Source organism: Rhinolophus sinicus, chromosome 3 (assembly GCF_057876585.1).
Source record: "Rhinolophus sinicus isolate RSI-liver-muscle chromosome 3, RSI-T2T, whole genome shotgun sequence".
In the NCBI taxonomy this organism is placed as follows: domain Eukaryota; kingdom Metazoa; phylum Chordata; class Mammalia; order Chiroptera; family Rhinolophidae; genus Rhinolophus; species Rhinolophus sinicus.
In genome coordinates this window covers 24,090,383-24,113,586 of record NC_142503.1, presented here as the reverse complement: position 1 = coordinate 24,113,586, position 23,204 = coordinate 24,090,383, and the positions used below count along the sequence as shown (strand labels likewise).

Sequence of the window (23,204 nt, the reverse complement as noted above, 5' to 3'; positions counted from 1 at the left end):
AGCAATGAAGACAAAGAATATTTTTAATCATGTTGGTGAGTATTTTTCTTAGAAATGGATACCTTTATGTCTCAGGTGCCAAGAAGGAGACTGGATTAAAAATAAAAGAGAACAGTAAGCAACCCCTACATGAGGCTAAACCAATCAAAGGGTTCTCTCTCTGCTGGGGAGAATTTATTTTCCAAGGTCAATGTTCCTATGTGGATTAGTCTTTTTCTTTGTCTCCTGCTCTCAACTTTATTTGAAGGAAATTTTGTTATAAGTTGTGGCTTGGCATTCTATAATACTTCCCACGAGTCCTTCAGGCATGCCGCAGAACTGCCATTTACATTTCTTTCTTAGGGCTGAAACAGAGGAGAGGAGATCTCAGTTTTTCTGAGGGTCTCGGGGCCTCTACATTTGCTTTTCTTGCTACTGGGAATGCTCTTCCCCTGGCATTTTGTATGGTTGGCTTTTCCAGATAATTCAGGTTTTAGCAAAAAATGTTACCTTTTCAGAGGCCTTTCTGTACCAACCAAGGCAAATTTTATGCCTCCTCGTCAGTCTCTTTTTATCACATCACATCACATCACATCACAAAACCTGCTATTTTATTTTTTTTCACAGCACCTGTGACTAAAGTATATGGTTGATTTGTTTGTTTATTTTCTGTCTTCCTTAAAAGAATATAAGATCCAGGACATTCTGGTACATTTTCTTCAGTGCTAGATCCATAGTGCTTGGCAATATATACTTGGTATATAGTAGATGTTCAATAAATATGCATTGACTGAATAACAAAATATACATAAAATGGAAGAATGAGGAATGGGAGCCCATCAGCACCAGAGTAAAAGAGTTGACACCTTTCAAAAACAGGGAAGCAAACTTATTAAAAGAGGCTTGCAGATAGGTTCAAATCCAGAAAATCACTGATTTTCTTACCAGAATGAGATCATTGTAATTGGCCACCTCGCCTGGTGGCTTCTTCCTCAGTATAGCACACGTTGATGGCAATAATAAGCATCTTGTATATGGCATATACAGCAAATGGAAATACATACCACATTATCACTGCTACCAATCTCATGATGGCTTCATTAAGAGAATCAAAGAACTCTTTCAAGGCTTGTCCCTGCTCCTTCATGTTTCCAATCACGAAACCAAAGCACATAGAGAAGACGACGAGTCCCAGGGCATTGATCCCATTCACAGACCCCGAAACTGGGACCAACTCCTCTCTGATCTTGGAAAGAGTCTCCATGGCCTCTGACACATTGTTTACCACAGCGCCCACCAGAGTTTCGTTGGACTGGATGGGCACTTTAATACTTCTCTTCTCATAGTTGGTTTTAAACTTAAAAAGAAAAGGCACAACAGGGATTAAAGGTGATATTTTTTTCTTTGTACTTTTCTGTTATCCAAATTTTCTATAATGATATACATTATGTTGCATTCAAAGCATAGAAAGTAGCTATGTACCCATCTATTACCTATATCTATCTATCTATCTATCTATCTATCTATCTATCTATCTATCTATCATCTATAAGTGATCATTTATCACTTATAGATGATACTTCCTCAGCGCACTCGTGTGCGCATGCACACACGCGCACACACACACACTCAAACATATAACCAATCATAATAGGAAAGCTATATCTGATTGAAGATATTAGACTAAACACACTCATGTGTTTTTGCTTTCTTTTGAAACTCGAATCAAATGACTATCACGGGCTTGTAAAAACTTTAACTCCAAGTATTCCCAACAGTCCCTTTACTCTGTGGGATTATAGAAAAATCACTAACATTCTTTTGCTCATAGTCCACAGCTGTGAAGCAGGGACAACCGTTCTGGTTCTACCTCATGGGGTTGTTGTGATGGTCAAATAAAACAGAATGTATGCAAACATCTTGTAAATTTTGAAGTATTGTACCAATGTTGGCTAATGGTGCTCAATAACAAAGCCCTTCAGGGACTAGACTTAGTTGGAGATACTAAATATTCTAAACCCCAAAACAACAGTCTTCAAGGCATTCCTGATAGTTACCAATTCTTAAGAATAGGTGTTTGATTAATAGTTGATGATGACAACCCACTTCTCAAGTCCCTAGTGGCATTTCTTTCCTTATTCAAGAGACGGTCTTTTCCCCATAGGTTCTACATAGATGCCCTAGACAAGAGATGCCGAGTATATTAATTGAGGCCAAATGAAACAAATAAACCCATCCCTCTATGATTTTAATGAGAGTAGAATTCCTGGCCCTCATGTTGATGGTAGTAAAGCATCAGAAAGAGTAATAATGTATGGATGTTGACAGGATCTAGAGTCTAGGGGAAGAAAACACAGCTGTACATAAAGTGCCGGGCCGTTTCTTTACCAAGAATAAATGGGATACTTCCTTGTCCCAAACCATTATTTCGAAACACGGACATGGCCAGCTGTCAATACTCTGGACATATCCCTGAAAAATCAGTGGTACTGCTGGTAATTTCAAGTAACAAAAAACCTGGCCCCTCTTTGTCTCCTAATCCAGTTGACTCTTAAATCTCTATTCCATTGGGGTGCTTATGCATTTTATGGATTGTCTAGGGTAGATTTTCAATCCTGATTAGCCTCTCCTGTGCCTCCAACGCTGTCTCCTTAGGCACAGTTTGTAGCCTTCACAAGACTGCTACCTCGTTTGCATTCTGGTCTAAGACAAATAGATCTGGGAAGATACATTTACTTCCCCTCCAAAATCCTGTAAATGTAATCCAAAACCAAACACAATAAATCTGCGTGAGTCAGTACTTTTCCCAGTGCTGCTAGAAATCAGCATTTTTGATGTCACCCAGTGCCAGCTGACTAACTGGAATAACAATCCCCGTGGTGCTGGGGTTGGCTGGTTGGATAGAAAAGGATTTTATTTATGGTTAGAGTTGTTTTTGAATAAAGAAAGTTAGATTTTGTCCTCTTAGGCTTTTTAAAAAAAATTAAAGAAAGGATTCTGTTAGAATTTTGCAGTGTGGACATGCGTTACCTATTAAAAATAGTCAATAAAAGTTTTAAAAAGGGAGACAAAATCAAAGGGTGACTTTGTTTCTTATATGTGTTTTTATACTTTATATACATGAAACTTGGTCCTTCACAACGGCGGGGGTTTATTTTGTTTGTTTTACAGATTCTAAACAGAAGGATTAGGAAATTACGACAAAGGTAAAATGACACCAACTGGGGAAATGTTTGGGAACTATTACTGAACACAGAAAGTCTAATTATTTCCCTTTTAATGTTTGGGTAACAAAGTTTTTTTTTATTCAAGTGAGAATAGAATGAACTTTGCTAATTTTATCCTCTCAGAGTAAAACACAGAGAGCCAAGAGTTGCTTGGATATGGGGGGCTAACAGAAACTGGACCTCACTATCGCCTCCAGGTAGGTGTGTCATCACCCCGGATATCCCTTTCTAGGAAGCAGAATGTAGGATAAAAAGATGATGGAATTTGGAGTCAATATAACAGATTGAAATCTGGGTCTGCCATTCACTACTTGTGAGACCTTGTGCCTGCTACATAATCCCTGTGAATTATCATAGATGAGCTGCCTCATCAATGAGCCAAAGACAATGGTACCCATTATATTTATGTGAGGACTAAATACAACATTAGTGCTTGGCACATAGCAGGCATTCAATAAATGAAGATGCCATTGCTTTCTGATATGGTTACTCCTTTAGAAGTAAGACAGTAGTAGGCTTTTAAAAAATGACCTACTGAATTTTTCAAGTCACTTGATTTTTCCAGAAACTTGAAAAATCTCCCTAATATTTAAAAAAGCTCATAAATATATTTTATACAGGGGTTTGCTTGCTTGATGGGCTTTTGTGTGTGGGGTGTGGGGGTGGGGAGAGAGAGGGAATCTAGAGAGAGGAAAGATTAGCCTTCTTACCAATTTAGAGATTCAATGAGCTATTTGTATGCAAGATGCACAGTACTTGGCAACTAGTAAGACTTTAATATAAGGTGAGACCAAACCCTGCTCCTTAAATTTATCAGGAAACCCTAGTGCTTTCCATCTGGTTGAGAAGAAAAGTGTTTCTTACTGAAGAGAAATGGAAAAATAAAAGAAAAAGAAAAAGAGGGCCCCACTCTGTTGGTATGCCAAAGAGGAATTTCAAAGGTGAATTAGTAGCTGTAGAGTGTTTACCTGTTTAAAGCAGGCTTCCACCAGATTTGGAGGGAACATATTCCTGCAAAGAAAGCAACAATCACTTGAAAAACTTCCCAAATAATAAGTTACCTCCTTAAATATTTTTCCATTGCGTCTAATGTAAAGATTGTATTGAACTAAGCAGCAAATGGAAAAAGAGATAGATTTTGGTGGATTTTATGACTCAAAATGGGACATATAGTCAATCCCAAGTGTGGCCCATGTAGTTCATATTTTTCAGGGAAGTCCCAAATTCAACTCATCTGTCCTCTTGTCAGACAATGGGATTCTTTGTTCAGACGTTATCTCATCAAAACCCTGCTCCTCAGAAGAATCAAGGGAAGAATGGAAATGCTTTTTGTCAAAAGCCTTCTGGTTAATTGAAGTATTATTCAATAATGGCCATTTTGCTATTGTGCCAAGTGTCTAGGGTCCAAATATTCTAAATTCAAAGTCATGGTCAGACTGTGGAATTTTTATTCTCCACAAAGTTTTCCCAAAGGCCCTCTGAAAGATGGAATATTGACACACTATTGCTGGAGCTTCTGAAGTTCTTCTGTTGACTAATGGGGAAAAAATGGCCCACAAAATTTCACCCTGAGGCCTATGTGGCAGGGTTTGTCACTTCCTCTGAGCATTGCCTGAGTTTACAGCAGGGAGAAAATAAGGAGCGACACTCTAACTGGGGAGTCCCTAAACAGATGTGCGACCTTGGCACCCATTTAGGTCTCAGTTGGCTATCCGTTAAAGAGGAAATTGAATTAAACTATCATAAAAGCTCAAAGATTGAAGACTATGGGAGAAGGAGACATAACTCAGGCAGTTGCAGAGCCCGAGATTCTAGCAATTGTATGCTATCAAAATAATTTTTTCAGGTTATAAATTCTCGTCCCTTTCTTCCTACTGCCTACACCATCCTGTTTCTTTTTCCTTCCTGTCTATGCTCTACGGGTCTGTTCCTATAAACCTTATAGAAATGTGAGTTCAGGAGATTCCAGGATAAAAGCTAAGCCAAGTGACTGGATGGGGACAGGTTTGTCATACACTTGTCACTGGAGCAAGGAAGGGCAGAAACACATGGTGCCCTAATGGATTGACTAGACTGGAAATGACAAGAGCCCAATTCTTCAAACAAGGAACAGCAGTTATACAGAAAGAGACTTTAATCAAACACTCCTAATCCAAACTACCTGAGGGTAAATAAAGTTCATGAAAAAAATGACAAAAGGCTGTAATTAACTGGATGAACTAAACAAAAACATAGCTATTGGGTGACAAATTGATATGCAATTTTGTAGGGTAGCTTGTTACTTTCAGATCATTGTGATTAACTGCCTGATAAAGGCTTTCAAGAAGAGGCTCTGTGGGGCTGGCTTGTGCTTACACACAGATGGTACAAAGTCACCCACAGTAGTAATTGAGAGACCATTGGTTCCCCAAATTTTTCTTGAATCTACCTGCCACAGCTCCAGTTGTTGAGATGGCATGTGAAATCAAGTCCCTAGGAGGAGTGTTTTTCAGATGATCAATGGGGATCCCATTAGAGTAGGTATCTAATATTGGCACACCAGCTACTTTGCAAATAAATTGTAAGGAAGGGAGGAAAGAGCTAGGTTTGGGGATGACAGACTGGGTGGGGCTACCTGGTGTGTGTGGGAGTGCTAAGCAGGTGGGGATCTAGAGGCCTGTGCTGGAATATCTTCCATTTGCCCTTCTAGATCCTCTCTCCATCTTGCCCTGGGAGGCTGATCCCTTGGATTATAGCATGTGGGTTCTCTTGCCTTTTGGTTTCCTGTTGGGTGTGTCCAGTGGAATGTTCTGAAAGATCACAGGGTAGTGAAAGAGAGAAGCGGATGCACATATTCTTCCAGTTCACCGCTGACAGGTTGGACAGCAGCTCATTCCCTCCAAACTAGAACGACAGATCCTCTCCTGAGGGTCCTTTCCCAAGGCCATAGCTCTTCCTGGGTTTCAGTAACAGCTCATTCCTTTGTGGCTCAGAGCTCAGGGTAGTAAATAAAACAGCTTCCTATTGCTGCTAGTCACCTGGTGCCTCACCATCCCTCATAGGTTGCCTTAACCCTGCTTGCACCTTTGCAAGCTCTTTTCAATGATCCTTTTGAAAATGCAATATGCTTCCTGCCCACACCTAACTGATGCAAGGCAGGTATGTAGAGAGGGCGATCAGGAAGTTTCAGGATCAAATTTTGACTTACGTCGCAGTTCTGTGTTAGACCGACTCTATCATCAAGTCCGTTTCAAGTATTAGATAAGAGTCATTTGTAATCAGTGTATGGTTTGTACATAAAATGATGCTAAAGAAACCATCCTTTAATCTTTTATTATTGATCTGCCAACTCCTTTCTTCATAAATAGCAATTTAAAAAAAAGACCTTGAAACAGGTATGACCAGATGATCTCTAAAGTCCCTTCTGGAAAGAAATTGTTGAATACAATGGGTGATAATACACAGCACAAGTTCTAAATTAGAAGAGTCCAATCAACAGGCTATACTTGAACAAAACGAGGCTTAAAGAGAAGACTCGAGCAAAGTAAGTTAAAAATCATTAATAATCCAAGGCGAGCAGCACAGTTGAAAGGAGAACTGAGTGATCAGATTCTGAATCCTAAAAGCAGGGCTCTCAAAATCTATGTCCTCTCCTTGCTCTTCTTACGTCTTTCACATAAGATCAAATCATGCATCCCTACTTTAATTTCTGTTACAAAGAAGTAAAGATGTCATCTTCATTTCAAACCCAGGGCTGGTTCAGTTGGACACCTCTTTCAAGGTCTGATTACCTCTCCAAAATAAGAGGGGCTGGGTAGTTAAAATAGACCCAAACGAATGGGCTTTCAAGGACATACCTGATCAAGTCCAGGAAGGCGTCTGCAGCTGTCACTTGTACAATTTTGCCTTCTCTGTGCATGTTTTCCTTTGTGCCCTTCCCAGGATGGATGATCATGACAATGATTATGCCAATTACCACGGCAATGATGGTCGTAGTCATGTAATAGACTACAGCTCGCATGCCCATCTTCCCTGACGCCTTACTATCTAGGGCCGCCATTCCTGGTGAAGGCAAACAGAAGGAGATTTTCAGGAAGTCAGTCCAGGGAATTCTCCAGTGGAAGGTAATGGGAACAATATTTCCTTCAACACTCCCAACCCTCATCCCACCTAGCAATGGAATTTTATATATGGTATGAGGCATCACAAAAGGTAGAGGGAAAAGGCCAGAGAATGGCTAGGTATCAGCTGTGTCAGCAAACACGTGATCACCTGTTTTCTGCTTCTTCAAGAGTTGATTTCATGTGTCTCTCTAATGATTTGGAAGTGCAATCAAATTCTTTCCTAGGTTACTACTAGTAGTTGGGGAAGCTATGAGTGTGACTAATTAGTGGTGTGTGTGTGTGTGTGTGTGTGTGTGTGTGTGTGTGTATCTATAGATCAAGAGATAAATACTTTAAAAATATTTCTGGCTGGATAATCTCAAATGCAAGCACTCTGGTGACTCATATAGATTAACTGGCATTAAATGCTTTTAAAAGAATTATTATTATTGGGAGTCTTTTTGATGTTTTGAAGTAAAATTTAAGCTATTATTCCCATCACCTATTGATTTACCTACAATTTGCACTTAAAGTAGACGTTGGGTTATAAGGCTGAAGTTCACAGATAGCTTCTTTCCTGTTTCATTTCATCTTATCTAATCAAAACTTCATTGAAAAGACTTATTGGGGGGGAGGTCTTCTCATTTTTGCACCATGCCTTCCTCCACCTTGTCCCACAGGCCTGGAGTATCTCATTTCATGTTAAACATTTTTCTCATTTTCAGGACATTTTAAAAGTCTACCTCAGGCAAGGTGTTATTCTAGGTAAGAAAGGAGGCATGACTTTTAAGATTTCCCTAACTACTCTAGCAAATGGAACATATCTCAATGCCTCTTGGGACGGAAAAAAGAAATGGAAATGATACAAAACTCTCAAAAGATAAAATTATTTATAATAATATGGGCTCTTCTGGTTCATTAGCTATTTCGTCAATTTTCTTCCTTCTTTCACCTACCAATACCACTATAACCAATTATAGTATAATCCAATTATAGTTAATTGGACTATTTTTTTTAAAACTGTTTCTATAATCGTATTAAAAGGTGTATTGTATTTCAATGATCAGTATCAGATTCTAGGAGTGATTTAACATTTAGGTAGTGACCCTCTTTATACCAACATATTTACAGTAGGGTAAAATATTGAAATAATAATGCTCATGATTGCCAGATAACTGGCTGGGTTTGCCCAAAAATCTTAATCCGATTGTAATGAGCTTATATGTGGAGTGAAGTCATGACCTTCAATTTATAACTTCATTTGCACTTGAGTCATATCATTTATAATTTTAATAATAAGCACTTACTTAGTACCTGATATGTTCTTATTTTTAACTACAACCTATAAGACAGATTAAAAAAAAATTAAGTAACTCCCTAAGGCCCTAGTTAATACTCAGTAAAATGGAGTGGGAATTGAACACAGGGCTCACGGGACTAAGTTTAGTGTACTTTCTGCCCCTGAGGAAACCAATTCCAGCTTCCATAAACAAGAAGGCTAACTTTAGCTTTAATGCATGAACTCGGCTTTTTTGATTCTTGCCCTGGGTGTTTTGAAACCCAGGGTTAACTCTCCATGTATTGGGATGGTGCCACTTTGACACTTCACCAACATTAAAAATGAGCTAATCAGTTCTCAAAGTGTCCCATCCCTTGTTTTCATTCTCAGGTCTGAATCCCATCTCAAAAATATCTTGGCTTTCCTGTATTTGAAATAATTTCTCTCAGAAAGGGCCCACTCTCTTTCCCATCATTGCCTGAGCTTGCGACCATTGAAGCTTGCAATTCTTCCACCGGCGACTGGTATGGGCCCAACAGGCTGGGTATCTCTGCTAGGGGATAACCGGCAGCAGTATTTTCCTCCGAGATGTTTTCTTTCCCTTTTTTTTGCCTTCTGTCATGGCAACTCTTCTCTGACGCTCCTGCCCACTATTCCCAACCTATAGCTATTCAGAGAAAGCACTAAGTGGTCAAGGCAGAGCACTGGAACCCAAGTGGCAAACAAAGAAGGAGGCTTAGAACACTCTCCCTCCCGCCAAGAGCAGAGGGATGGAGGAAATTATCCCAGAGTCCACAGCTACTCTTGTTTCCTAGAGTCTAGGAAACAAAGTTTACAAGTCTTTTGTTGGCTTGTTTGTTTCATTTTTAGAATGAAAACCAATATGAAAGTATTTTCTCCACACTTTCTAATGCTGAAGTAGCTGAAGACAACCACTGAGCCATATTTTTAGCAATGACACCAAGATGAGACGAGCTTAGTCACATAAAAGGCCTCACTCACCTCTGCATATTGGCTTTTTTCCTTTGAAAGAGAATAAAGCAGTAGCAGCCTGTTGTTTCCGCCAACGAAGGGGTTTGTGGGGGGTACCTTCATTAATGAATTCTCCAAGTAGGTCCTTCCCCTAAAATGGGTCTGGTGTCCCACATTGGGCTGTTTGTCCACCTCTGTTGCTGGTACTCCAGCACCTCCCTCCTTCCAGTTCTAACCACTCCCCTTTTCTCTGAGACAGGCGTGTGAAACTAATGGGACCACCAGAAACAAGGCCACACACTGTCATCAGTGCAACAGCAGGACAGATGTGGATAATCTGTCACTCACCAGGCCTGAAAGAAAATGGTCTCGATATTGGTGGGACTAGGAAAATGGAGGAAGAGCTCTGGAGACAAAACCCACCACCAGCAGGGTGTCAGTTTTCTCTCCCTTTTACAAACTGTGACCGCGTCCTTTCCGCAGCCTCACAAAATCTGAGACAGAGCTCTATACCAGAGACTACACACAAATGTCAAAGTGTCTGGGGGCAAGGGGAAATTACTAGATCACTTTATAGAAAAGGGAACTTTTGCAGGAAGTGCCCTAAACATTTGGGAAAGGAAAAGTTTGCACTCAGCCTTGTCACTTGAAAATATATGGAAGAAAAGGGCACTGGGGAAAAGGAGAGATAAGAGATCGCTGGGGTATGTGGGTATTTGTGTGAGTGTGTTACAACAACTATGAGTTATCTAAATACATATTTGAGAAATGCATTCCAGAGCAAGTAGTAAAGATAACAATCTTGACTGGTCTCTTTTTGTTCATTTGATCTGGGTTTAACTAAACCAGTCCCATTCAAGATATCCTGGTATCATTATCATGAAAACAATCTGCCATCAGAATTGGGACGCTTTTGAAACCCAAAGATACACTAGATTGTACAATTGCTGCAAGTACTGTGATTGGTTTTCCAATTACAATGACATGTTTGTATGTTCATATGTTTTGTATATTTTGAGTTGACTTTTGTGCCAGTTCACTAACTCACTCACCAAATCCTACCTCCAGTCAATGGCACATATTCATCTAATTTCATGACAACTGTATGTTGCATATTGTTGATACCATTTTAAAGGTGACGATACAAGAGGCCAGAGAAGTTAAGTTTAACTTGCCCAGTGCTGCACAGCTAGTAAATGGCAGTGGCAGGATTTGAACCCACACTCTCAAGGGAGTGCCCTTTCTCTTATACCTCTCTTCTTACGGACAAGCTAGAAGTCACCTACATTTCACTTCCTTGGTATCCATGGTATCCTTCTCTAACTTTCTTGGATTTGAGTTCAATGCTGAGATGAGCCAGCTGATGGAGGAAAATTCCATGGAGGAGGCAACTGTGGAAAGACTCTGACTGTTTCTCAGCATTCCCCACCTTAAGGAGAAGTGAGCAACACTGGTCACCAGACAGGCTAGCTAGAGAACTAACCAATCAGATCAAATTCCTTATGATTCCTAGAAAAACAGCCCAAAGCCTGTTCTAATGGAGTGTGGAGAGCCATGAATACTTGCTGGCTATGGGCACTCGAGTCCTGGTTTCCTTTTTAAAAATCAACCTAGCAATAACCAGTCATTAACAAATCAATCAATCAATCAATCAATCAATCAATCAATCAATCAATCAATCAATCACTCAAGCAAGCAATCATTTCTGCAGACCTCTTACATATTCACCAATGAGGTAAACATCTAAAGGAGATCAAACAAGATGTTTTCCAGAATGAAACTGATTAAGACTTTACTTCAAATACCTGGGTATTTTAGGCAGCAGTCACTTTGAAAAGAGGAAAGGAAGAGAGTTTCTTCATGCAAATGGATAAATATGCATTTACCTCTTTATTTATGAAGACAGTCTTTTGATAATCAGTTTAGCCAAAAAAATATACACCAAATTCATGGGTTTTTTTGGGATGCAGTGGGGAAGGAGTGTTTCATAAGTATATGTGTGAAACTGTCAGTATGCATTTTAAATTAGATTTCTTAGGTATAATATTTAGTGTGGCTTCTTAGATAAATGAAATATGTATTCAGCCAAGTATTAAAGGATAGCACATAAATAATGTCAAGGTATCAAGGCTCTGTTATTTGCATGGATTTTATTCTTCCATCTGCTAAAGACCAATGTCTTTTATCTTAATGTGTCTCAGTGTACTTCCCCCAATATGTCCTGTGTCTGTTTTTTGTTTTTTTTAATTTATTGGGGTGACAATTGTTAGTAAAATTACATAGATTTCAGGTGTACAATTCTGTATTACATCAACTGTGTCTGGTTTTGAAACGTGAAATCTAAAGAAGCCATTTGTTATGAATTGTCTGTTTTCTCATGCACATGGTGTTTCATTGTTCTGCTTGGGCCACTGGACCTGACCCAACAAGAACAGAGAAGGGGGGATGGCAACTGCTGATTCAAGAGTATTGCTCTGTTTCAGTTTTCATTTTATTTTAGATGTACTCCTTCTCCACAATGGGCTTCTCAAACACTCATCTAATGAAAGCTGCTTGTTTTCAATCCTTCTAGAATTTCAAGATGGGCAAACGTACAACAAGGAAATCAAAGATGAGCTCTAACATGTGCTGTAGTCATTTGAATCTGAGGGTTTTTTGTTTTTTTTTAAAGAAGATTAAACTAAAAATACAATATACTTCATATTTACAGTTTGAAAAATGGGCTTTTGTGCTCTAAAGCAGCTGCCCCCTGCTGGAGTGAGGGCACACTGGAACACTCAGGAAGGAGAATGAGCAAGAGGGCCCTAAAGCTGAGAGGAAAGGAAGTGAGGGGGTGGGAGTGAGCACAAAACAAATCACTTTTAGTTTCTGTCTATAATTACATATATATATATGTAATTTTTTCCCACTAAAATATCTTCTTCTACAGACTAAAATTGTGAAAAAAAAAGTAGAGTTCTATGATTCAATGGGTTTTGGAACAGAAGGCAAATCTTTAAAAGTTAGGTGAGAAATTGTTGGTTACACATGATTGTATCACAATTTTAAATCACAGTTTGTGAGCAGGTTATCGCATTAGAACTTAATCTTAAAGACAATATTTCAAACTACTTAAGGCCAACCTCAGGCATTTTTAGAAGCACATTCTTTTTTTAAAATTATGACGCAGTGATTAAGACTTCAGTCTCTGAGGTTAGAATACTTGAGTTCTGCTTCTGGTTCTGGTACCATGTGACCTCCGTAAAGCCTCAGTTTCCTCATCCATAGAATGGGAATAAGGAAAGCCCCTTCATAGAGTTTTCATTGGCATTAAAGGGACTTCCTTACAGAGAGCACTTAATATGGTGCTTGGCACATAGTAAGCATTCAACAGATGTTAGCTTTTATTATTAATTAAGGAGATAAATAATAAACAAGTTACTCACTAAGTGTTATTTGACCTCTCTAAGCTTCCATTTCATCTAGAAAAGAAGCTACATTGGAAGCTTAGAGAAAGCTTACATAAATAATCTGTACAACCAGAAATAAACCCATATAAATATGGACAGATAATTTTCGACAAAGAAGTCAAAAACATACAATGGAGAAAAGACAACCTCTTCAATAAATGGTACTGGGAGAATTGGAAAGCCATGTGCAAAAGAATGAAACTAGACTGCTATCTGTCACCATGAGCCAAAATTAACTCAAAATGGGTCAAAGACCTAAACATAAGACCTGAAACAATAAACTGCATAGAATAAAACATAGGTACTAAACTTACAGACCTTGGGTTCAAAGAGCTTTTTATGAATTTGACCCCAAAGGCAAGCGAAGTAAAAGCTAAAATAAATGAATGGGACTATATCAAACTAAAAAGCTTCTGCACAGCAAAAGAAACCATTGACAAAATAAAGAGGCTATCAACCAAATGGGAGAAGATTTTTGCAAACAATTCCTCCGATAAGGGGCTAATATCCAAAATATATAAGGAACTCATACAACTCAACAACAACAAAGTAACAAATAATCCAATTAAAAAATGGGTAGAGGACCTATAGACATTTCTCCAAAGAAGACATACAAATGCCTAGTAGACATATGAAAAAATGTTCAACATCACTAATCATCAGAGAAATGCAAATAAAAACCACAATGAGATTATCACCTCACACCAGTTAGAATGGCTATAATCAACAAGACAAATAATAACAAGTGTTGGAGAGGCTGTGGAGAAAAAGGAACCCTCGTACACTGTTGGTGGGAATGCAGGCTGGTGCAGCCGTTATGGAAGGCAGTGTAGAGGTTCCTTAAAAAATTAAGCATAGAATTACCATATGACCCAGCAATCCCTCTCATGGGTATCTACCCAGAAAATCTGAAAACACTTATCTGTAAAAATATATGTGCTCCAATGTTCATTGCAGCTTTATTTACAGTGCCAAGACATGGAAACAACCAAAGTGTCCTTCGATAGATTATTGGATAAAGAAGTTGTGGTATATATACACAATGGAATACTATTCTGCCATAAGAAAAGATGAAATAGGACCATTTGCGACAACATGGTTGGATCTTGAGATTATTATGCTAAGTGAAATAAGTCAGATGGAAAAAATCGAGAACCATATGGTTCCACTGATATGTGGTATTTGAAACTGAAAACAACAAAAGAACAAGAGAAACAAATAAACAAAAACTCATAGACACAGACACTAGTTTAGTGGTTACCAGAGAGGGTAAGGGGGAGGGAGATGGTAGAGGAGGGTAAATGGGATCAAATATATGGTGATGGAAAGAGAATTGGGTGGTGAACACACAATGTGATATATAGATGATGTATTACAGGATAGTACACCTGAAATCTATGTAACTGTACTAACAATTGTCACCCCAATACACTTTAATTAAAAAAAAAAAGAATCTGTACAGTCGGCCCTTGATATGTGCTAGCTCTGATCATTCTATGTCTTTCTCTAGTAGAATCTGAGTGCCAAGAGGGCAGAACCATCTGTTTTGTTCATTGAGGTAACCTCAGTGCCCAGGACAGTGCCCGCATAGGAAGGCACCCAGTGAATATTTGAATAGTCATTACTATTACTGTTGTTATGCTGGGAAGAAGCCACACTCTTTTTTTTTTTTTTCCTTTTTTTAACATTTAGATTAGGTTCCTGTTTGAATTACAAGTTCTAAAGTTGCTTTTGTTTAAAATACTCGGAAATTCTGACTCACCAAATTTGGTTGCTCTCCCCCCAATTAATCCAAAATAGTCAGGTTCATTCTACCTTGAAGAAGGAGAGATGGACCTTGTGGAGAAGGAGTGAGCAGTATCACCTGAGGCTGGGTTTGCAGCGCTGGGTGGTCCTTCACAGCAGGCGTGTCCAGACTGGTCAGGAGGGCAGGAGGAGGGCATAGCTCTGCTCCCACCACCAGGAGGACCCCTCCCCCTTCTGCCTTCTCCCTCTCCCACACCTCTATTATTTCCCCTCGTTTGCTAACATGCGTGACACTTGCAGATGAGCCTATATAAGTAATTGCTACAGTCCTATCTGTCCACATGATAACAGAAGAATCAGGGAATAAATGAAAAAATAAACGCAGAGAAGGGAACAGAAGAGAGAGGTAGGGTCTCCCGAGTGCTTAGGATGTAGGTCATGAAATCAGTTTAGTGGGTCATGCCTAGTATTTTTATCCATTAATGAAAGAGAATAGAATAGAAAATATTAGAGTGTATCACCTGTGGTAAAGGCAAGGATTCTTTTGTGAAACTTTTTCCAGCTGTGTGTGTATATGTATATGTGTGGCCAGGTCACAATGTAAAATACATTTATCTGTTATTTGTAGGTTCTGGTAAAAAAAAAAAAAAAAAAAAAAAAAAAAAAAAAAAAAAAAAAAAGTTTGCAAACACTGGTGTATACTTCCATTCAGTTAATAGTAGATTCTCTGAAATGGAACCATGAGCTGTGGTCCTCCCTCTCTGTCATCTTCACTTCCTGTGAGCTTGGGCAGCCCACCACACCCAAGAACTTGTTTCATCTCATTAGTAGAGACCAAGAAAATGAGGGTGCTGTTCTCTGGCATCTGGGCAATCATTTGAACAGAAATTCTACGGACATTCTAACTAGGGAAGACGTTTTAGAAAAGGTTTGCTTCTTGGAATTTTGAGCAAAGCTGGCTTTTACTGTAATCAGTGATTCTTAGTGAAGGGAGTTAAACCACCTCCACAGAGAGCTCAGAATGATTTCATGGAATTCACAGTCAGTTAAATCACAAGTATTTTCACATTGGTTTTCATCCTGGCCAAAGTTTCCTTCCTATTATGACTGTTCATAATATCACAGAACTTTACATTTCATTCACCTGCAACACCACTTAGCTTTATGAGGTTATATTGCATGAGACTGACAAGGACGCTTCCGTACAAATTGACCGCGTGTGATGGCATATAATTTGTCAGGCAAATTGAGTTTTTAATTTGACCCTTCAAACTTCTCGACAAAAGTCCTTCTTCGAGTTCTAGAGTTCACTACTGTGGAAAGGTAAAAGGGAAATGTTCTCTTTTGAAAGATAAATACAAACATCAGTGGAGCAGACAATAGTATCAGTGTCAGAAAAAGTCACATAAATCACCTTTACCCTCAGTGTGGTAGGACTAAGCAGACAATCTCTTCCCTGGCTATAGTCCTCACACAGAGAAGCAGTAAGAGGGAACAGAAGCTGAACTTCAACTGCTGGTTCCTCAATCATAAAGTGCTTCCAGTGATGGTCTCTTTAACCTTCGGAGTGAAGACTGTTTTTCCGGGGGCACCAGCTGGTGAGGTCTTCTTTGCTTCTCTCTACACTAGTCTTAACCATCCAATAGACCTCATTACAGCCTAACACAGCCCTGCAATCGTTCCAGTAATGTGGTCAGCCAGAAAACCCATCACAGAGACTTCCTCTCACTCTCAGCAAGGCCTCAGGAAACTCTCAGAAGGGCCAGCTCTGAAATTCACTTCTCACAGGCCCACAGCTGCGGGTGCAAGACCCACTGAGTGGTGATTGAGATGCCCATTTACCCTTCACATTGGCCCACCCTTCGCTCACGGTATTGGAATGCGCCGCACAATATGCTTTTTTGAAGAGGAACCAGGGAGTAATTCATCTTCTTTATGTGTGCTCAGCAGAGCAAGAGGGAAAGGCGAGCGGGACCCATGAGGAGCTGGGGTGTAGTGATTAGTAACAGCTGACAGCCTCAGACCAAGACCCTTTCTTTGGTTACATCATTGTAACAGCCGAGCACAAAGGAATCACTGTCCTCTCGCCAAGATTTAGAAGCCCAGGACCACAGAAAATAGCATCGAAAAGTGTGGGTTGGGGAGTGGGGGTGAGGGGCTGGTCAGACCAACTCTGGGTTATACCTGTGAAACCTGGCTCTGAAAAGAAACCTCCATCGTGTGGAAACACACGCCAACGTGCTGTGGACCATTGACCTGCACTCACTAGGCGCAGTGATGTGAATGGGGAGAGTCGGTGACTTAGGGTAGGAAGAGAGTGCAAAGAGCAGCAAATTGCTTTGATTTAATGAGAGGAAGTTCTTTGAGGGCCAGAGCACCAACCCCCTCAGCTTTTTCCCCCCCAAAGAATCATGATTTACAACCAACCACTGGATGAGTAGTTTGCAATTTCCAAAACAGCCCTCTTTACTTTGGATTGGGTTACTTGCTGTGGAAAAGAGTTTTACGTTCTGGGTCCTGAGCAACTTTCTTAGGAAGATGATGATCAAGGCAGCTCATTTCCTAGCAGGCAGAACGCTGAATGAGACCGAATTCCACAACGGGCCAGACTCGTCCAACCTTAATCAAAAGGCGTCTCAAGTTGACTGCAGAACATGGCAGACTCAAGGGGTGCCCTTTCTTCCCATGGAAGGCCTGTCCCTCATAGTAGAAAAGGAATTGAAAGCCTCATAGAAATAGAGAGCAACAAATGGACATTAAAAACCAATACGACCTGGCCCTAAGTCCCACAAGAATAGTCGAAGCAAGAGAGTGACTCCAGGCCTTGGATGGGGCTGGGAAGCAGCAGAGATTCCTGGGGCTAAAGGAGCTACGCACACCGTGTGTACTGTCCCCCACTTCCCCCCACCTTCCTTGCCACCAAAAGATTCTGGAACCATAACCCAACGTGACAACTCTGAAATGGACCGAGGTTAAGTTTGTTGCTTGAAACTGAAATTAAAATATTTTTAAAAGATATACTTCTTACATAGAAAAATAATTGAGAATAAAACATGCTTTCCTCAGCAATTTTCCAATTAAATCAAGAATATAGACTCTTAGGTACTATATAAAAGAACATATTTTAAAAAATTTAAGTCCACGGTTTTGCCAGTTAAGAGAGTGTGCAAAATTAAATCTTTGGGGATAGAATTAGGGAGAAAGAGAAGATTACGGAGATAAGAGAGTTGAGAGGATGACAGATAGGAGGAGAGCAAAAAGAAAGAGAAAGAAAGATTAAAAAGCAGAGAAGTAAGGAATGGAAGGAAAGTTCAGTAGGTGTTTTTATCTCAGACAACATATTTCTTGGGCTGTGGCCAGCACCCCCCCCCCCTTTCAGTCTGATTAATTTTCTCAGCATTTAAAAGTTCATCAATTGTTCTTATCTAATCTATGAAGCAATAGTCACACCCACAGAGTGGGAGATTTTGCTCCCAGCTACCTGACCCAAACAATAAAACAGTATCACTTCACAGAGTGGAAAAGACTGTGGTAAACTCTGGAATTGGTTGGCTTCCTTCATCTCTGCCTTACTTGTAGGAAGAGAACATTCTCCCCTTGGAACAGGAAAAGCTGCATTTTTGCCCCCAGGGCCAAAGGCGACAATAAAATTGAATTATTCCTGATATATTCCACCAGTAGTGGTGCAACACTTTCAGTCCTTTTTTCCTTTTACAGAAAGGAATTGTTTCTACATATTCTACTTTAGTTTCGTGAATTTATGCCCACAGGTTCTGAGTCTCAGTTTCATATTTTGCTGTTTTTTTCAAGGGGTATTTAGGAATTCCCAAAAATTCTCCAAAGAAAATTGTGGGCAGCCCCTTACATCAAACTTTACTTATCCTGAATAGACTTCAGGGATCTAGGAAGGTGTCAAAGAAAGGATGTAGAAATGGTGTTTGGTTGATTTGAGACTGATGTTGAATGGACTGGATTGATAAAATTTTTCTTAGAATTTACAGAGAGGGTAGGTAACGATGCAATCACCAGTGTTTGAAAAAAACAAAAAACACAACTAGTGGATGGGTACATTTGAGTAAAATCTGGTAACACTAAATGAGAGAGAGGGAGAGAGAGAGAGAGAGAGAGAGAGAGAACAAACTGCAGACATTGTTGCTCAAAAGGAATACTGGATAAAAGATTTATAAATAAGGTAAAGGAAAGCAGGGTACAAAACACTGATTTCAAATGAATGATTCAAAGGGCTATGACTACTCCAACACAATTAATGGAAAGAAGTGGTAAAGTAGTGAAGTTATATGAAGGGTAACTTGCTTCTTTTAAAAGTGGCTATATTGACTGTTCCTACAATTAACATTTTTTCACTTAGTCATGTATCATTCAACTTTTATTAAGGATCTTCTCAATGCTCTGGCCAAAGACTTGATCATTGGGGCCCTCGTGTAGTCACTATAACGAGTGAGACTGGAAAATATATTACTGGGAAATAGCCCTGAACAAATAAAATGCGTAAAATTATCCAGCAGGGTATTTGGAATGAAATTGGGAGGAAAACAAGAAAATTTGTTTTCCAAATCTGAAATGGGAAGGAAATGGTTGTAATAAACTCTAGAGTTTGCTTGGTGTGAATCCTGGCTACCTCTCCTATTAGCTTGTGACTGTTCAAGACATGTAACTTCTCAATGTCTCAGTAAATGAGGGAAAATAATAGTATTTACTTCATAGGGTTGTTCTGAGGATTAAATGAGTTCAACCTGTGATGCCTCCGAACAATATCCGGCACATATCAATGAGCCATGATGACAGTCATGTTTCTGTTTTTTAAAAATATTTTTAGCTCTGAAGGGCTCCTTGGAACAGCACTGTAAAATGTGAGAACCCAGTAAGTAAAATTAGATCCTGCATTGCCAGGCACATGCTGAGTGCTTTTTCTCATTTAATCCTCCCAAACAACCTGCAAGGTTGGGACTAACAATGGCCAATCCCCACATATAGATCAGGAAACAGGGAGGTTAAGTAACTTGCTCAGATCACACAGCTAGCTAGTACCTGGCATTGCTGGCATCTGAACTGGAGCCTTTCTGCCTCTAGAACCCACTGTGTAATCCGTACTCCTGCTGCCATAGAGATTCCCTGTAAATTAAGTCTCCTTTGCACTGAACTTGTATCAATTGTTGGTTTGCATTTGATTCCCCTAATGGGGAATTCTCACAAAAATCTGTTAAATTCATATTTCAAAGGATGCCACAGATCATAGTAAAAAAGGATGGTGCACTTGTTGTAAAGTAAAGCAACGATGACGAGGGGCTACAGGGTAGCTTACACTAGAGTTAGTCTGACATCTCACTGAACTGGAGTCATAATATGTTGGCTTTATTCAGAAGCTGGCATACTAATGGATACCCTAAATCAAAGAAGAAAGAAAGAAAACCCAACAATGGATAATCCCACATCGGAAGGCCTTGGTTAATTCCTAGAATTGCCTGGTCTCTTGGTGAAACTGCAGCATCTCCTCGCCCCATTCCCTTCAGAACGTCAGTTATGAAACTTTCTCTGAGCCCATCCATGATGGCACTCACCATCTCCAAGACTAGCTCTTCATTGTTGGGCACCTTTGATTAAAACAAAAAACAAAAAAGCCCCCCCGATGCTTAGAAAGAACTGAAATCTGGTTCCTTATAAACCTTTCCCCCCTGAGATACATTTTTACTTCTGGAGGAATACAGAGCAAGTCTGGTCCACATTTCCCAGAGGACCTTGGTCTTCTTTTCTCCAGACTAAATACACATCATTTCTCCAACTGATCCTCATGTATTATTCTTTCCAGATGGTCAGCAACCTGTAATCCCTCCCACTGCCGCTCAGTCAGCACCTGATTCTCGGGTCCACACCTCCTTTTCCCGGCTTCATTCCCTACAAAGGCCTACCCCATTCTGCCAGGCAGTCGACTACTTAGTACTCCCTAAACACGCCTTGAGTTTTCCTGTCTCTGCGTCTTTGCTTTTAAGGCATCCTCTGCCTTCGTCCTCATTTCCTGTGGAAATCCTACCACTAGTCCAGCTTCTGAATCCACACGGCACTTTCTTTGTGCTTCTTGGCTTCATAGTCTGCTTCATTTTACAACCATGTATGTACCTGGTAGGCTCTCCATTTAAATTTTCAATACCTTGAGGCTGGAGACTGGCAGTGACTCTTCATATCTTTCTTCCCACACCAGTTAGCACATTGCCTGCTCCAAACAGGAGTCCAATCAATGTATCTTGGATTGGACCCAACATCCTCTTAGCAGCTACCCCGCTTTGTCAAAGTCACTCCTGATTGTGGGCAGAACTAAACAAACTACTCCCGACGCATTGTGACCCGTGCAGACTACAGCGAACTATTAATAATGCTACTGAGGAAGCACACGACTATATTCGTCTTTTGTAGCCACCGCCTCTCAATGTTGGTTCATATGAAGCTTTTAGTCACACGAACTGCTGTCAAGCTCAGTCACTCCCCACCCTGCAATGGCGCAATTGCCTTTTGAGTCTAAAAGCAGAAATGTAAATGTTCCCCTGCTCAGCTTCATCCTGTTGCTTTCCATCCAGTGTTGCAGCATATTGAAGTCATTTTGAATCGTGATCATGGGCATATGTGGTAGAAGCCATTTTTGGGGGGAGGGAGTTTGTCATTTGAAAACACAGTGTAGGTGTCTTCTAGGTCTATAAGTTGTTGATAATATATGGAACAGGACAGGTTTTTTTTTAAAAGTACTTCACCAGGTATCTTTCCAAGTTGACATGCAGCCTTAAATACTCTTTAGGTCCAAATGTTCAGCCAGTTGAAAATTGATTTCACTGTTTTATGAGGTCCTCTTTTATTGTCAAGAGGACTTAAACATTTTTTTCAGAATCATCAAAACAAATTGCATCAGGAATCCTACAGCCAAATGTTATTACAGGAAGTATTTTTAAAATATAAAGAGATGCCTGATAGTACATGGAACTGTATTATAAAATGTTTTATGAAAACACAGTAAGTTTGACTTTGTAACTTCAGGAAATAACTGCCTTTTCCTAAAAGAATCAGTGATATCAATCTAGAAAAGTCTATGTTGATATCTTAATCTATGTTGATATCTATGCTTAATGCTACATTAAGCATTAAGACAAACATAAGTTATTCATATGAGAAAGGAATAACAATAATTATTTTAGGCTTCAGGAAAGTTCATTGGATAATTCATTGGTGAAAAATTCTGGAAGTGCTGCATTAATCACTAAAAAGTCCATTATTTATGGAAGCAACCCAAGTGTCCATCAATAGATGATTGGATAAAGATGTGACACATATATACAATGGAATATTACTTGGCCATAAAAAAGAACAAAATCTGACCATTTGTGATGACATGGATGGACCTACAGGATACTATGCTAAGTGAAATAAGTTAGACTGAGAAAGATAAATACCATGTAATCTCCTTATATGGAGATCTAAAGAACAAAATAAATGAACTAACAAAACAGAAACAGACTCACAGCTATAGAGAACAAACTGATGGTTGCCAGAGGGGAGAGGGTTGGTGAGCTGGGTAAAAAGGGTGAAGGGATTAAGAAATACAAATTGGTAGTTACAAAATAGTCACAGGATTGTAAAGTACAGCATAGAGAATGTAGTCAATAATGTTGTAAAAACTGTGTAAAGTACCAGGTGGGTTCTAGACTAATCGGGGATCTCTGCATAAATTATATAAATGTCTAACCACTATGCTGTACATCTGAAACTAATATAAAATAATAGTAATGTCAACTGTGAAAAAAGTCCATTATTTAAAAACATATACCTTTAATTCATCTCCATTTCACTCCTTCCACAATAACATATCAGTTTGTGATTTTCCAGGTTATAGTTCTTCAATTATAAATATACATGATGGTCTGTATTTATTTCTATATGCCCAGTGGCTACAGTAGAGACTCAATAGATATTTGTTGAGTGAATGATGAATGACAAAGTCTGCAAATTCTGCTGGTGAGAATAACTAAGCAACTGTACTTAACCCACAAATCAAGGGGTTATTTCTGCAACATCTAGTATAACAACTAGAGCTGGGATGCACATGTACAAGCATGAGTTCCTACTCTCAAGAAGTTCTTTTGTTGAGTAAACAAACCATATTCTCCCCAAATAACCAAATGTTCAAGCACACATGGCATAAGTGCACAAGTATGACAAATTGTGGAGAATACTGAGCTCATGCAGAGAATAGACGTTATCATAGGCATAAATTAAGGCAACAGATGCACTTTAGCATTTTAAGTTGATTCAGTATAAACCTAGAGGCCACACCACACTTGGGGTTTCACGGCATGACAGAGAAGGGGCTTTAGCGACAAATAGATCTAAATTTGAATCCAGGATCAGCCACTTGCTAGCAGGCTCAGCCACTTTACAGATGAGGGAACATCCTTGGGAAGTTCCCTCA

General features: G+C 39.5%; 1 protein-coding gene across 1 annotated transcript in view; it reads right to left on the bottom strand.

The window, feature by feature from the left end:
• The window catches only part of SLC1A3 (solute carrier family 1 member 3), a 78,301-nt gene that overhangs the window by 9,312 nt on the left and 45,785 nt on the right, over nt 1-23,204 (bottom strand). Inside the window, exons 4-6 of the mRNA XM_019737239.3 lie at nt 7,043-7,247; nt 4,175-4,217; nt 1,044-1,336 (exon numbers count right to left, since the gene is read on the bottom strand). Of these exons, the coding sequence (XP_019592798.1) occupies nt 1,044-1,336; nt 4,175-4,217; nt 7,043-7,247 (541 nt within the window). The remainder of the gene's footprint in view (nt 1-1,043; nt 1,337-4,174; nt 4,218-7,042; nt 7,248-23,204) is intronic.